This window comes from Micrasema longulum, unplaced genomic scaffold (assembly GCF_059751315.1).
Source record: "Micrasema longulum isolate JH-2025_06_02 unplaced genomic scaffold, ASM5975131v1 h1tg001476l, whole genome shotgun sequence".
NCBI lineage: Eukaryota > Metazoa > Arthropoda > Insecta > Trichoptera > Brachycentridae > Micrasema > Micrasema longulum.
The window spans coordinates 215,268-231,843 of record NW_028278661.1 but is presented as its reverse complement, the minus strand read 5'-3'; the positions used below and the strand labels follow the sequence as shown (position 1 = coordinate 231,843).

The 16,576-nt window shown below is 30.5% G+C and overlaps 2 protein-coding genes and 1 long non-coding RNA gene across 3 annotated transcripts in view; 1 reads left to right on the top strand and 2 right to left on the bottom strand.

Annotated features, from left to right (window-relative positions):
- FipoQ (F-box/LRR-repeat protein FipoQ) overlaps positions 1-5,809 on the bottom strand; it is a 32,987-nt gene extending 27,178 nt beyond the window's left edge. Inside the window, exon 1 of the mRNA XM_088235940.1 lies at positions 5,403-5,809. Coding sequence (XP_088092066.1) covers positions 5,403-5,495 — 93 coding nt within the window. The 5' untranslated portion in view covers positions 5,496-5,809. The remainder of the gene's footprint in view (positions 1-5,402) is intronic.
- Positions 5,810-9,176: 3,367 nt separating this feature from the next.
- On the bottom strand, positions 9,177-13,938 carry LOC148275266 (uncharacterized). Its single transcript, XR_015824071.1, has 3 exons — positions 13,915-13,938; positions 12,629-12,692; positions 9,177-11,029 (listed from the first exon to the last, which is right to left on the bottom strand). It is a non-coding gene; the product is annotated as an uncharacterized LOC148275266 (long non-coding RNA).
- Positions 13,939-15,607: 1,669 nt separating this feature from the next.
- Zip99C (Zinc transporter Zip99C) overlaps positions 15,608-16,576 on the top strand; it is a 30,753-nt gene continuing 29,784 nt past the window's right edge. The window contains exon 1 of the mRNA XM_088235937.1: positions 15,608-16,337. Within this exon, the coding sequence (XP_088092063.1) occupies positions 16,130-16,337 (208 nt within the window). The 5' untranslated portion in view covers positions 15,608-16,129. The remainder of the gene's footprint in view (positions 16,338-16,576) is intronic.

The following is a 16,576-nucleotide window of genomic DNA, read 5'->3' as shown; positions in this document are numbered from 1 at the left end:
CTTGTTATATTACTTAAAAATATTTTATTAATTAATATTTTTATTTTTTATTCTTAAAACTTTCTACTGAATATGTTGTATAATTTTTAGGTTAATTTTTTTTAAATCTTAGGTAAAAGGATTTTTTTTTTTTTTTTTTTATAAATAAAATTTAAGCCAAATATGTTAGTGTTATTAATTTTTGTAAAAGGCAGATTTGTTGTTTATGTTAATAAAATAAAATAACAACAACAACAACAACAAACCATCACGTCGTTTCCCCGTAAGGGTAGGCAGAGAGGATAGAACGCCACAACATTCTATATTTGCATACAAATCTCGCTTCCTCTACATTCATACATCTTATCATGCACGTGCGCTGATTATTCCGACTTTTAACACGTCCATCTTCATGTATTTGTTGGATTTGGTCATGCCATGTCTTTCTCGGCCTTCCTCTTTTTCTGCATCCATCAACATTTGCATTGTAAAATAAATAAATAAAAAGTCAACAGATGGAAGACTCGAAGAAATGTGGATGTTTAAACATAGGCAGGATGGTGAATATTACACAGTGTGTAAAGTGATCACTTAAACCGTCCGCTGGCAGGTAATAAGCCCTGTAAATGCCTAGACTTCCGAATTCCTTCTCAAAAAAGTTTCCCTCAGTTGCGACAAATTTAGATCTGAATAACTCCCTAGGGAGGAAATCCAGCATTTCTGAAAACATTTTGACATACTCAAAACATTGAGATGTTATCTATATAGGTTTAAATTAAGGAATGATGACTATTGTCCATGCGACGATATTTCTCCACAGAGTATCAAACATCTGTTATTTCAGTGCCCATTTTTCAGTTTACAACGCCATAATCTTGAAACAGAATGCAGGAAAGATGGAATATACTTTATAGATATCTAAACTGTCGTTAAAAATAGTTGTCACGCGCCATTGTTCTTGGATTTTGCAACAATGGTGATTGGACTCATAAAGGTAATTAACCAAAATCAGTGATCGAACATCCCATTTTCAAGATAAACAAAAACGATTTTTTCCGAGGATCTTAGCCTTGTACATGACACGTAAGGTTACCTAAATACAGAGGTCCAAATATATATAAAAATAAAAATGAAATATTGTTAATTTTTATATTTTATTTACTTTCTATAAATTTTTCGAGGAAGCAAACATTTTCTTATGATGTCCAAATGTTTGAAACATCTATCATTGGAAAGCACTGTTAACAATTTTGGCCTCTCTTGAACTTATCATAATGAATTTTTCGGCCAATATTACATATCTACCATTCTTTGTCTCAGAAAAAACTTATTTGATTTTTTCTGCTTGTTAACAATTTGGCACGGCTTCCAAGGAATTCTTGCCGGCAAAAAGAATCTTATATTTCAACCGTTATGAGATTTCTCTTCTGAAAACACCACGAGTATTCGATTTAAAAAATACATGTTAGTTTCATTTATTTATTATCATACATATTACATACATAAACTATTCATTCATAAAACGTTGCTTTGACCATCTAACTAGGGTTATTTATCCCGTTCTAAAGCCAGCCAATAAAATATATATAAAAAAACAGTAATCATTACATAGCAAACTAAATAAAGGTATTCGACTCAGTGAAAAACATAGTAAAATACAAAGTAAAAAACGAAGTAAAACAAATATTAAAAAATGTATTTTTTATTTATATCCCTACAGAGATGAGGTGGAATTTTTTTTCAAATTCAGGATTATGGATATTCGAGCGTTTACAGGGCTTATGACCTGTCATTGGCTGGGTTAAGTGGCCACTTTAAGTACTACAACATTCCCCATTCCGCTTATTAGATAACATTTCCACACAGATAACATTTTTGATTTTTGTATATATCTTACTAAACGAGAAATCATTCACAAGCGAGTTGGAGCGCCATCTATGTATTGATATTGAAGTTAAGTATTTTAAGGGGAATATTGTAGTACTTAAAGTGGCCACTTAACCCAGCCAATGACAGGTCATAAGCCCTGTAAACGCTCGAATATCCATAATCCTGAATTTGAAAAAAAAAATCTACCTCATCTCTGTAGGGATATAAATAAAAAATATATACCTACTCCCCCTTGGGAGAAATCTAGATTTGTGTACAAATACACGTACCAAAATAATGTTGTGTTAAAAAATGTATTTTAAAATCCTGTAAAATACATAGTAAAAAGAAAATACATCGTAAGACACACAGTAAAAGACATAGTAAAAAACATGTTTTAAAACCCAGTAAATACGTAGTAAAAAACAAAATACGTAGCAAGAAACATTGTAAAAGACATCGCGAAAGATATATATCTATGTAGAGCTAAAAACATATTTTTAAAAAGAACGTAGTAAAAACAGAGTAAAAAGTAATGAAGATTTTCAAAATTTCAATCAATAAAGAACTAAAAATATATCATTACAAGTCAAATGAGAACATGTCGTCGTTTTAGGTCGTTTTTGTCGAACAGACCATTTTTAACGAGTTCTAAGAAAGCCTATATTTATGAAATTGAAATCAAAATAATATATTTGGGTTTTTTAGCGAGTTTTGTCTTAAGTCGTGGTCATTATTAATACCAATTTCCTTAAAAAAAACTTTGAAGCTCTATTTCCGCAGTTTTGTGTTCTGGTCTGTTGGACAAAAACGAACTGAAGCGACGATGTGTTGGCCATTTAATAGCCACCATCAACCAGTCAGTAACTTCTCTAGCTTGTGACTTACAACATTTCCATGGTTCTGGCATTATATTATTTAGCTTTTGTTCTATGTTGGAGTATTGTCTCCGTGCTAAAGAAGTTCTAACCATTTGTCGGGAAATCAGATCGCTCCTGGAACTCCGAGTCTTATAATGATAAGAAACTGGTGGATGTATATCTCTGTTAGTGTGAGTAACCACCACTGCCCTCAGTAAATATTGCTGTCTGATATCAGCACTGCAAATTCCTTGAATGAAGAATCACTCTGATATCTGTAAAGTTTTTAATTGTACCCCTTTTCACTGTTTTGTAAACAGAACATATTGTATTATTTACCATGACAAATCTGAATCTGAATTACTTGATAAGTTAGAACGATTGCAAAATGTTTTTATACGTTATATCTTTGATCTTCGCAAATTCAACCACATAACCGAATATCGGACGCAACTACACTGGCTCAGTACCAGGCATAGAAGAAACATTCACATTCTATCACTTCTTCACAATATTTTAAATAATCCCACTTCGCATGTTTATCTGAGAGAGCTCTTCCAACCTCTTACACATCACGGACTATATCTTCGTTCTAGTAACGAGAGAACCCCTTTAATACCCTTTCATCGCTCTAATTTCTTGCCTCCTCTTTCACAGTTGTAGCTGCTCGATTGTGGATTAATCTGCCCACTTATGTTAGAGAAAGTTAATGTTCTTTATTTACATTTAAGTCAAGATTGAAATTTTACTATCTTAATATTTTAGTTGTTCCTTTATCCTTCTTCTTTCCTTCCCATCCCCTCTCCTCTCTTTATAGTTGAGTGTTAATTTTTAATATATTTTTATTTTTCAATCCTTGTTTTTAATTTTGTATAAAATTTTAAGATTCAATATGTCCATTTACTTGTAATTTTCTCAAACTGAACGGTTTGAGTAGGTAGGAAGAAATTGCCTTAAGGCAATAAACCTGCTCATATATGTATATAAATTGTATATGTATATAAAGTGTAAAATAAAATAAATAAATACCAACTTTCGGCACTGAACTGAACAGAGATACCTACATTATTTTGCTCAACGTGACATGGTTATATATTTTTTTTTTCGATTAAAATTCACAACTTGCTTTCATCGCCTTTTAGCAAAATTAAGTAACAAGTTGAAATAAAATTTTATTTCCGACCAAATCAACACAATTACATTTTTTTTAAATGATAGAATAATACAAAAAAAAATATCTTTCGGCCAACGTTGTTTTATTAGTTTTAATGTGTTTTTAACCTTTTCATTGGGTCTTATGCACATTAGAGGATTGCGCTAAAAGGTGGTAAAATGTTTAAAAGACCAATTTCTTAATTTAATTTTGTGCAAAAACAAAAAAAACATCGGTTAAAAAAACACGTTAAAAATAGTTAAACTGCTTTTCCATAATTATTGTGTTTTGAAGCCTATGTTTTGAACACAATATAAATATGTATACATTGTATATGTTTAATTATACACTATAGAATTATTCACTACATATTTTACAATATATATGGATAATTATAAGACAATTTATTTTGTAGGGGGGCTATCATATAATAAATAAATTATTACAAAACAAACTTTATAAGTTTAGTGTCCAATTAAAGGCAGGCATTTTTCATAATTAAAATTACAAATGCCTGGTCAAGTATTTTCTAATAATCCATAAATAAATGTTAACGATATATTTTTAGGGATATTTTATTGATGACACTAAATATATACAATAAAACGATAGAATTTTATATTTTTAAATGTAATATAAAATAATAAAAATTATAACGTATTTTTCGGACAATAAGACGCACTTTTTTACTTTTAAAGTTCATCCAAAAATTGGGGTGCGTCTTATGGTCCGATGCGTCTTGTCGTTCGCTAAATACGGTAATTTCTTTAACAAGTTTTCATCGAAATTGTAATCAAAAATATTAATTCGGACCAAGTTATCAACTCGACTGTTGAAATAGTGCCTCACGGTGACTTTTGGTACTTTCTTAGTAGTTCATGAACGAATTTTCGTAAAAAAATACTTTAAAAATAGTGTAGACTTAATATAATAACATGTAGTTTTAAAAAATATGTATTGAAAATGTCTATTTTTCACAATAAATGTTATGGCTAATTGATAAAATGATTAAGGATACAATTTAAACGCCGAAGTCTGTAATTTGAACTAGACGAATCGTTTATTGAAAATGTAATACTGTTTTGAGATGAGAGACAAACATAAAATTAATGTAAGCAACGGTTATAAAATAGCTATTAAAATTTTTATCTCATAATAATTAAACATTAAATCATTCAAGTTTGTTGGTGAAAATTCTTGATCGAAGATCATTGTAATTGAATAAAGACTAGTGTAAATATTAAATTTATAAATAATAAAGATACTAGTCTCGAAGATGCCGCGAAAGTGTTGAAATTGGTCATTGGTTATTCCAAACACTCGCCTCTTATTTCTATAATAAAAGTTTATTTTATATTTGATATTTAAAATAGCAATGCAAATCAAGAAACGAAAAATGGACCGAGTTTACATGTATATCTACATATTTATTATAATTTTTCTTTCCTCAGTAATGAAATCGTGACAGTTCTTTGTACATAATAATATATTTTGTTTTATCACTGTATAATAATAAAAATAAATACATTAATAAAACTCACAAATTTTTCTTTTCTTCTAAAACTGCTGTTCATATCATCTCTGGAAATCGCTGTGGAAGCAAAATCCACACTCAAAGCACCCCAAGAATCCATTTTGATTCTTCACTTTAATCACAACAAATATTTGAAAACCAATCACTATTCTTTTTAAAACGGCGCTCACGACACTCAATTTGAATTAACAGGAGTCATCACTCGAATAATGGCGAATTTTTTTCACTGAACTAGTGATATTTGATTTTACACTAATGACACTGGATTGCTGATCATTAGATTTGTTAAGTTAGTCATACATTTGATTCGAAAGACTAAAATAAGTGCAGCGTTCGTATTGAAGTAGAGCTGATCTTCCCCGGGGTTTGGTTTGAAGACTGGTTGATCGTACACATAGATTTCATACTTGCTACAGTTTAACCAAAAATAATGTATCATTTATTAATTTAATTTTTATTCAATTTATTTTGGTTCACAAACAATAAACAATACATATGACATTGGTATAATTAACACAAATTGTTATTTTAGGTATTGTTCATAAAGTATATATGCATACTTTTTCTGTTGATTTCAATGATACTCTTATTTAGTTTTTTTTAATACTACTATATTTTACTATTTTTTTACATTTTTTATTTATAAATCATTGAACACAATGTATTTTACAAGTATAATACGTTGAATTACATTCCCAGGAGTTACAACAACTCAATTCGGGACATAAATTATATTAGCATTTAGAAAATAACACATATTGAGAACAACAAAGAAACAAAGCAAGTTTAGCACCTATATAACTACAATATATACCAAACCTTTTCTTACACAAGCAGAACGAACATATATAAAAAAACGCTTTTAAGAATAAAAAAAAGTAGTGAATCTACTAAGGGCGATAAGGTCATCAACATCACATGCCATGCAGATGATGCTGCCATAGTGATGATGAGAACATATCCATCTCAGTTAGTAAATATCTGGATGCCTAAGAAATGTCGTATAGTACAATAAACACATGATTATTGGAAACATAATTCGGATATACAAAACGCGTGTCAGACCAAATCATGGTGTATACAACAGAGGCAAGGATAGAGATGAAATAAAAAATACGAAAAACCAAGTAGAAAAACTAAATAGAAAAACTAAATAGAAAAACCAAATAACTGTTTAGAACGTCAGAGATGAAAGTACTAAATGCAATCTTAGGGAAACTCAAAAGAGGCAGAATCAATAGTATTATTTTGTTGATTTTAATGATACCATTATTTTGTTTAAGTATTTGATTATGTGTGTTTTTTTATTTGTATAATTTATATTTTAAAAATTATTTCTGATTATCTTTTTTGCATTGTATTCTTTGGAATATTATTATTTGTTACTTATACATTTTTTTCTAGATTGTGATTTTATTGCATCACATGTCATTATAATTTAATCCGATTAATTTTACTATGTATTTTTATTGTTATTTATTATGGTTTGACACGGGCATAGCCTAAAAAGCCTTAATAAGTTCATTAATATTTAAAGTAGTGTAATTTTAAATAAATAAAAAAATTATATGTGAACACAGCATGCACAAATAAAGAAAAAATAAATATAATAGATGTTTTTTTTAATTGGCTGGCTTAATTGAATTCTATTATGGTTTTACAAGTTATAACAATAAATTATTACTTATAGGTTATTACAAATTATTTTACCTAACTAACATAAGTGACTATTTGATCTTATAAATTGCGTTACATTTTTTCTATAATTATTTAATGTATCGTTAAAGATATGAATATCAGCATTACTTTCTAAATTATTATACAATCTTAACATACGTGATAATGCATTAAAGTGCGCCATATTATTATTGAAGGTTGGAAGATAAAATGTTAAATTCAATAAAATATTATTTTCACATAATTCTAATTTTAATGAACTTGGTATTTTCAGATGCAGAACTAAGCACCCGTCGTATGTTCCATTCAACTTAAGTTTCAGAACTCAACTTGGAGTCAGTAAATGTGAATCAACGTGAAAAGGCTTGACATACAGCTTTGAAATCATAGTAAACTGGCATAGACATTAGTATTTTTTATTCTACTACGCGTTTTGCACAGCAATGTTGACGCGGCAACGCTCATTATTGAGAACACAATTTTAAACTATCGTTCTATGAAGCATCATCTCTATTTAATTATACCTCAGTGGGTGTTTTGCCAATTTTTACTATAGTTAAAATAAAGGCACAAAATTATAAGTTCATTAAGAAAAAAATACATTTATTTGATAATACCTACATTAAAACTTAAATTATCCGGATAAATGCGTGCCAGACGTTATCAGGATATGCAGAAATACGGATAATTGAATTAACCATTAAATTAAGGGAATGTTTCAAAAGAAAACGCAAAATTGACTCTAAGATCACCTTTTTATTGCTTTTTAAATAATACAGCTAATTGGAATCACATTAAAACCTTAAATTTAAAAAAATAAAATAGCAAAAAAAGCAAATGGTTGTTTACTTCTGCAGGGGAGAAACGTGGAGGGGGAGGGGGGTGTCTGGTACTGCGCCGCGCTCCCCTTATTTCTCCCTTGCAGAAGTGAACAACCATTTGATTTTTTATAAATATATATATTATTTTTTTAAATCTTTGTTCTAAATATTTTTTTATCATCGTGGTTTCGGATGTCACAGGGTTTAAAGAACACCCTGTATACAGTAAATCAATTCATATTTATAAAATAATTTATTCCAATGCATTACAATTTTATAACACCAAGTTAAATATTATTTTACATGAACTCAAATTCTTCTGAAATGTATAATTTATTACAAGGCGGAACTGAATGAATTCAGTTTTAGAATATTTAAGTAATATATATTTTTTAAAAGATATACTTTTCATATGATTTAATCCTAAAATATTTTTTTATTGCTACCAAATTTGTAAGCACTTTTTATCAATTTCCTAAGCAGAAAACAGACGTACAAGTTATTCGCTAGTTATCCTGTAGTCCATAAAGGTATTAGTCTGTCTGGTAATTCAGAACACAAAAAGCAAAGTTCACTCAGTAAACTCGTACACACTATTCACACGGACAGTTTGTCAAGATACTGAACTAAGTCATTTAAATTTTACTATTTATTTATTTGTTTATTAGTATCATTATACGAGTATATATGTAATAACAAGGCTTACAAGGCTTGCACAACGCGAAAGCTTGTCAGTACCTATTATTATTTTTCCTTTTATATTTTCTGTACATGTTTTTACCTTCTTTAATAAAAATTAAAAAATTAATAAACATAAAACAACGTGTCCTCACTGGGGTAACCCGTACTGACAATACAAAGACATAATACGTAAAAAACGCGAGAGAAAATTACTAATTTTCAAAACAGTAGATATTACTAACAGTTTAAAACACTTAACATAATACTTACTCGTATATTTAATTTATCTTTGTATACCTACATATTATTAATTTTAAACATAATTAAACGTACAAAAAATAAAAACATAATTTATGTGAGCAGATCTTTGAAAATTGGTGTAGCCGAATGGCACAATCTATTTTACTTTTACCTACCTCCACTATTCATTTTTTATAGCCTTTAAAAACATTTTTGCTTTTCTACAGTGGAAGTTAGTTGTTGATTTTAATTGCATAATATTCAAAGCCTCATTGACGAAAGTGGTGTAAGTCTGTATTGGGATCATTAATGGATTTTTGCGCAACAAATATGGGAGAGAGGGGGAATCAGAACTCAAATATCGTTTTTCGCAATTACTATTTAATATGATTTTTAATGTTTCATACAAAGTCAATAATGTGCATTAATGTAATAAAAGCTATCAAAAATTAGTTTTTTCTCATTTAAAAACAAGTAGCTTTGGCTGCCATTACTTAGGACACGGGGTAATAAGAGTCATGGGATGGGATAATGAGATCCACACCTGAACAATAAGAGCCAACACATATCTTCAACAAAATAAACAATAAAGCATAACTCTTGCAAATGGTAAACTGTAATTGAGTATTTTAAGGAACATGCAAAATAATCAAATAATTTATTTTTTTAATAATAATTTTGTGTAAACTAACTAAAATTACCAAAATAGTCTTGGGGTAAATCATATCTTGAACTATGATCAATAATGTTCATACTCGTATTACGCCACGCTCCCTGCATATGTAGTACACTTCAATTGTAATGCGTGACTCTTAAGGATTTCAACCTACCTACCTAGACGAAGATCTGAGTGAAAATTATTTCTGAAGGCCTATTCTTCTTCTTCTTCTTGGTAAAGATCTGTTACCAGCTAGACGCTATCTCCTGAGACTTAAGAGTTCCCGCAGTTCTTCCCTCTCCTTGGTGGTCTTCCAGGGAGACGGCGAACAGCTGGGATCTCGTGGACCATGGTATAGGGGATTCTGGAGCTGTCCATTTTATTGACGTAATCTCTCCACAATCTATTTACTATGCCTTGGGTATCGCAAGTTCGTCTAACTTCTTGACTCCGGATTCTTCCCTGCGATTGCCCTTAGTACTTTTATCTCTGACGTCCTGAGCAGTTATTTAGTTTTTCAACTTAGTTTTTCGTTTTTTATTTTTTTTTCTCTCATATACATACACCATGATTGGTCTGACACACGTTTTGTATATCCGAATCTTGCTTCCAAACCACACGTGTCCACCGTACTATACGACATTTCTTAGGCATCCAGATGTTTTATTAACTGAGATGGATATGTTCTAATCATTACTTCCATTATGGCTGCATCGTCTGCGTGGAATGTGATGTTAACGACCTTATCTCCCTGAGTAGATTTACCAATTCCTTTATTCTGGAAAGCATCTTTATATATTTATTCTGCTTGTGTAAAAAAAGGTTTAAATATTGTTGTGTTATATTTAGTTATAAAGGTGCTAAACTTGCTTTGTTTCTTTGTTGTTCTCAATATGTGTTTAAAAAAACTATTTGAGTCCCAAATTGAGTTGTTGTAACTCCTGGGAATGTAATTCATATGTATTATACGTGTAAAATACTTTGTGTCATATGATTTATAAACAAAACAAAAAAAAATGTTAGTTTATCCAGATTCACCACAAATCATAAAGGCACCAGATTCATAACTCTAAAATTGACAAGCACAATAATATATCTTTAAAAGGTCCCATTCGTTGCCTATAGTGTTCACTTTCAACTTTTGCCCGAAATCAGGCTTTGAATCATAAATGCATGGACTTTTTAAAATACCTGCGTGTGAAAAATAATCAGAACCCCGGACTGGTGTTTTCAACTCTCAGGTAAAAATATTGAACTAGGATATCGAGTGGAGACATGTCCTCCTCATAGCATGTTGGTTGACGCGTTCGCCTACCATGCTTGAGGTGCTGGGTTTGATTCCTTACGGAGTGGACAAAAATATTGATTTTTAAAGTGACTCTACACTGCAATAGTTCATTGTTCCCGGATGTAGTGTTGATCACCTTACGTTCCATGTACCAATGATTAAGATACGCCGTAACGGGAGTATAAATGCAGTGCCCTCTGTATCACTGGGCATGGAAATTGTGAAGATGACTTTTGTGGTTGAGTAATCAACGAGTGGCCGCTAATTAACTGAAAAATCGAAAAAAATATTCTTAATAATATTTCTAGCATATTCAAATGTTTGAAGACAAAGCTTGATTTATGAATTTTATAGTGAGGAAGTTTAGTGCTGCGGGAAATTAGATATTAAAAAGGTTTTCTTGAAATTAGATATTGAAAATTAGAGCATTTAATTAGACTGCGAAATTTCTCAAAAATGCATAAAAAATTAATAAAAATGGGCCACTTCGAATGACGTCACGAGTTCTTGTGAATCAATCAATGATTTCCGGTTTTTGGGAAGCCAATTCACCAATCAGCAGAACTCACCGTAGAGAAAAATTAAAGCGCTGATAATACTTTAAACTTTTTTTTTCTTAAATGAGGTTAGTTTGATAACAAAGTAAAAAAAACATTAAATTTCGTCTATATCTTAATTTTATCTTGGCCACCTTTAAGAAACGCCTGCATAGCATCTACCATTCTGCGTATGTTTAAACATGTACATATACATATATCTCTTTAATCCTACCATGTTGTGTTGATTTATCTGTATTTATTGAAACATCTCTCAATCATAATAAACTTTATAGAGACTCAAATCCAGCACTTATTCGTCTAAAAATATTTACAGTGGCTCAGGTGGGTACAGTGTACTGTAGACAGTGGAGTCAAGTATCCTTCGCGTAAAATTTAATCTCGCTCACAGTAAAAAGGTCTCATAGGGCAAACACATCTCCACTAGCCGGCTGGTAGCTGTGACAGTGCGTACACTGCGTACACGAGATACGTCCATTTTTTTGTGTCTCAGAACTAAAATTTAAAGGTATATTTTTTGTGTTTCTTGTCTGATTTGCATGTAACATTTTCATATGGCATTAATTTAACTGTTAACTACGTGTATTCTGGTTACAGATAACAGTATCACTATTATGAACAAATTTAGTAATTTGTGTTTGTTTCAAAATGACCGCTTAGGGACAGTGGACCAAATATTGCAGTACTACTTAAATTATTTTTGATTATCGTACTGATTATATATTTATCTTGGAATGTTTTAAATTGAAATGCAAGTCTTCTGATTGAAATTTCAAATAGTATTATAGAATAATAGAATCTAATAGAATCTCGAAAATTTAAAGCAGATTGTAAGAAATAATTCATAAAAAAATAAATATCTTTACGTCAGCGGATGAGCTCGCATAGTTTAGGCCGAACTCATTCATTGGACAAGAGCCACAATTTCATTAAAATAATTAATCTCATTTCTAGTTAAGTTCCATTATAATATATAACATATTGAGATTATAGGATGGGAATTCTTCGAATTGTAAAAACCCGAGCATTGTTTACGCGTCTGCGCTTTTTGAACTAGGGCCAAGGTTTTCTGAGAGCTGATTAATACAAAATAATGCTGATATGGTGGACAAAATAATACGGCTGATGTGGTAGACAGGTCTTTATCCTTAATTTAAGTTATTCGCAACGTCTTTTAAAAAATAAATTATGAATCGCGTTGTTTTAATTACCATTCTTTGGCCATTTTGACACCGCAGAAAAAGTCCACTCGGCACAATAAAATAACTTAGCGTCGGCCTAACCTGTAAAATTTTAAAGTCCTAAACTTACTTTTGTTCAGGAGAGCTGGCAGCTGCCAGAAATGCCCAGAGGATCTTCGTGGATTCCATATGCTCTAGGGAGCGGAAATGAAATGGAAATTTAAAATTCTGTCAAATATATACCAAAAGATATAATTGTAAATTATTTAAGATAAGAAAATCGATAAAGTTTTTTATTTCTGTTCTAGAGTATATTCACAATTATACAACGTGTATGGAAAACCCTGTCACATCCGAAACTACAATGATCAGTAAGAGCAAGATGACATTTTGGAGTATTTAAAAAAAGGGAACTTTTCAAAATTAAAAAAAAAAAAAAAATTTATAAAAAACAAAATGTTGCTTTATTCTCCCCTGCAGAAGTAAACAGCCATTCAGTGTTTTAAATGATTATTTTTTATAGTTTTCAAATGATTTTGTTTAATATGCCAATATGTCTTCGTGCTCATACCGATCACCGTGGTTTCGGATGTGACAGGGTTGACCATGCACGCTGTATAACTTATTATGCAAAGGTTTAAAATTTATTGTACATACAATAAATTTTGGGTTGTCCGAGGGAATAAAAGAAATGGAAAGGCCCTAAGGATAGTAATATATATTATATAAAACATTTAAACGATTTTTTTTCGTCGTATTCTATAAATGAGAGAATAGTAATCATAATAGGAAATTATTGTCATAACTTGAAAATAAAAAATAAATTTACGATTTTCAAGTATTTTCTTTGTTGTAACATGTCTGCGCAGATATAAATGTCATGACGTTTATTTCTGCACCATTTCTCCGCACATGTTGCCAAACTCTATAAATATATAAATCTTTAAAGCCAAACAAATACGGTCACCACTCATGAATAAAATAATTTATCTCTACTGAAGTAAAATAACGATTTCAATTCTTATTTCTTATGCACTTTATTCAATTTTATAAAGTACGTCTGGACTTTGATTGTGTCAATAAATAAATAAGAATAGAACAGTAATTTTATTACAATAAAATAATTAAAAGTTTTAAATTCAAACTGGTCCGCATTTTGATGCGGTTGGCACAACCGGTTTAAATTTTTTGTTGTAAGCATACAGTTCATTTAAAAAAGAGCAACAGGATTGATATATTCGTCGCTTTATATTATATAACAATATAACCCAGTAAGAACAGTAATAAAATATTATTTATTTTTTCGAATTAAGAACTGCACAATTGCTTAACTTTTTTCAGTTACGATTATATATTTAAAGTAATAATGACAAAAGAAGGTAATTTTAACTAATAAACCATTCTTAACATAATAACCTTTTTCTATTCCTAACGTCGCGTCGTTACAATGTTGCATCAGTGAACACTTTTTCTTTTTAAACACTAGGGATGTTCTCCAGAAAAATCGGATGTTGATAGTTTTGTTAAATTATTTACTTATCTTATTTTGTTCCTTAAATTAACGATAGAAAATAATGGGACAGGGATTCGACTTTTGATTTTTAAAATAAAATTACAGTTCCATAAGTACTTTTTCATAATAACTAAATTCAATTCACATTTATTATGTTTAAAGTCCGAATCGATTCATATAACTTAACTTTAATCGACGTTTTTAAGCAGGTCACCTCACTATGAAGCTAAAACGGACAAATGTCAAATGTTTGTTTTTGTCAAACCCACCATTTTTATATTGAGTTGAGTGTACAGGAGTTCTGAGAAAACCTTTATTTATACAGTTAAAATGATTTTAAAAAAATAAAGGGTTTTTTTATGAATGTTCTTTTAAGTTGTGGTCATTGTTTCTGCCTATTTCCTAAAAAAATGCCACGACATGTAAAATTTCAGCTGCAGCAATGCTAACTTTACCGATTTTTGTGCATATACCAGTTTTGGGAGAAATCTACCGAATTATATGTAAATTTTACTGAATTTTAAAAACTTTCTTGTTAATTTCCATAAAATAAAACTTCAGTAATGAAATGGTTTTATCTTTTAAATTTTGAATAACAATGGCAGCCACCCTCCCCCCCCTCCTCGTTTTACACTTGATAAAAGTTGGCAACGTTGCTTACATAGTTGTAATGTTAGTTAGACTTATATGACCTAGATGTAAATAATTGGGGTTAAATTATTCATTTTTAAATAATTACTGTCGAAATAAATAACTGAATAAAATATTTAGTGCAAACTAATGACATTTAAACAAACTATATATAAGCATAAGAAAAAGGTTTTAAAAAAAGAAAAATGTAATTATTAGAATAACTAATCAATTTTGGTGATGTTTCATGGAAGAAAAAAGTTCGAATAGTTATTTATAAGTTATAATAGATGTTATTCAATTTTTCATTTCAAATAATGTTCTGGAATAATTTACTTACACTAGCCAACTTGCTTTGCCTTGAAATTTCTGAAAAGTTTTTATAAATCTCATTAAAATTTCAGTTTTTTTCTTTCTTGTATTTTCATCGTTTCTTTTCAAACCCCTATCAGATATCCCATATTCTATGCATTCCTAACTTTATCATGAAAAATGTAAAAATACATCCTATGTATTAAAACAATGTGCACTAACTATCTGCCCACATGCTTACTGCTGAAAAAAAATTAAAAAGTGCAAATCATTGGGGGTGGGAAAATATTGCAGTCGGCAATAAGCCCGCAAAAGTACATTTATTTTGTACTGGAAGATTGAAGTAAAATAAATTATTAGTTAGCTACAAATTTGAGCTTCGAGGGAAAATTGAACAAAATTAGAGTACTCGCCTTCCACACAGTACAGTGCCAGGCTCTTACCTGGGCTTGAAGGGTGAGATCACGGGAATCCGTCACAATAAATATTCACAGGTTGCAGTGATATCAGAAGCTTGTATAGCACTGACCCCCACCTTTGAATAAGAATACCTAAATTTTTTTTGGTTTATCATCAAACAATCAACACAAAAATTGCGCACTTTCTGCCTATTTCGGATCGCTTACCGTCTGGTGATCTCGTTCATCTTATATTATGGTTGGATTTATTACGTTGGTAACAATGCAAATATTCCGCTCCCGGTCGAGCGATCATATGTTGGTTGTTTACTGTGTAATTGTTAAATTCCATTATTTCCTCTTCATTGTTTTGGATACCATTTATCTGTTAACAAAGAAGCAAATTTATCGGAACTTGGCTCAATCTCAGTGTAGATTAGCCGATGCGATTCCGATAAGCGAGTTAACCGTGTGACAAATGACAATTTACCAATCAGAATCAGTTGCTATCTGAAGTTAGCTGAGCCGTCAAACGTCGCCCGCTACGCTACGCAGTTGCGCGAATGGTCGCGAAAACTGGTGTTTATAAGGAATAGTTATAAATAACGTGATTTGGAAAACACAGAAGGGTGTACATACATCAGTATATTACATGTTTTACCCGGTGTCATTGTCATCGTGTGTCATATTGTCAAAATAATCACAATGATACAAGGTTGATCGTTGCGGATTATTGGTAAATAAGCGTCTCGCGAGAAGTATAAATCGTATTGTTAAAATGGCAAATGCAACGGAAGATGGGTTGAGTTATGTGTATAATGAAATTGTAAAGTTAGTTTTGCCCGAGTATGTTATTACGTGGACAGAAAGTTTAGAATATCATCCCTGGCTTTTTGCGTTTTTGGGTTCCGCTCTTGTGGGCTTAAGTGGAATATTTCCACTCCTAGTGATTCCTATTGACGATAAAGCTTCAGTCACCAGTAATGGTAAGTGAACAATATTCACGTTTTTAATAATTGATGTATCTAAACACGACTGTCAACTTTGTATACTGTAAATCAAAGGTTAGAATCCACGCCATGAAACAAAGAAACGTTGGCGCGCAGTAACATTAATTAAAAATACGCTGTCATAAGATTTTGCCATGATTAATATACAAAATGAACTAAATATGTAATAATATTTCTACAGATATATAAAAGTACTTTTTAAGGGCGTATGACCT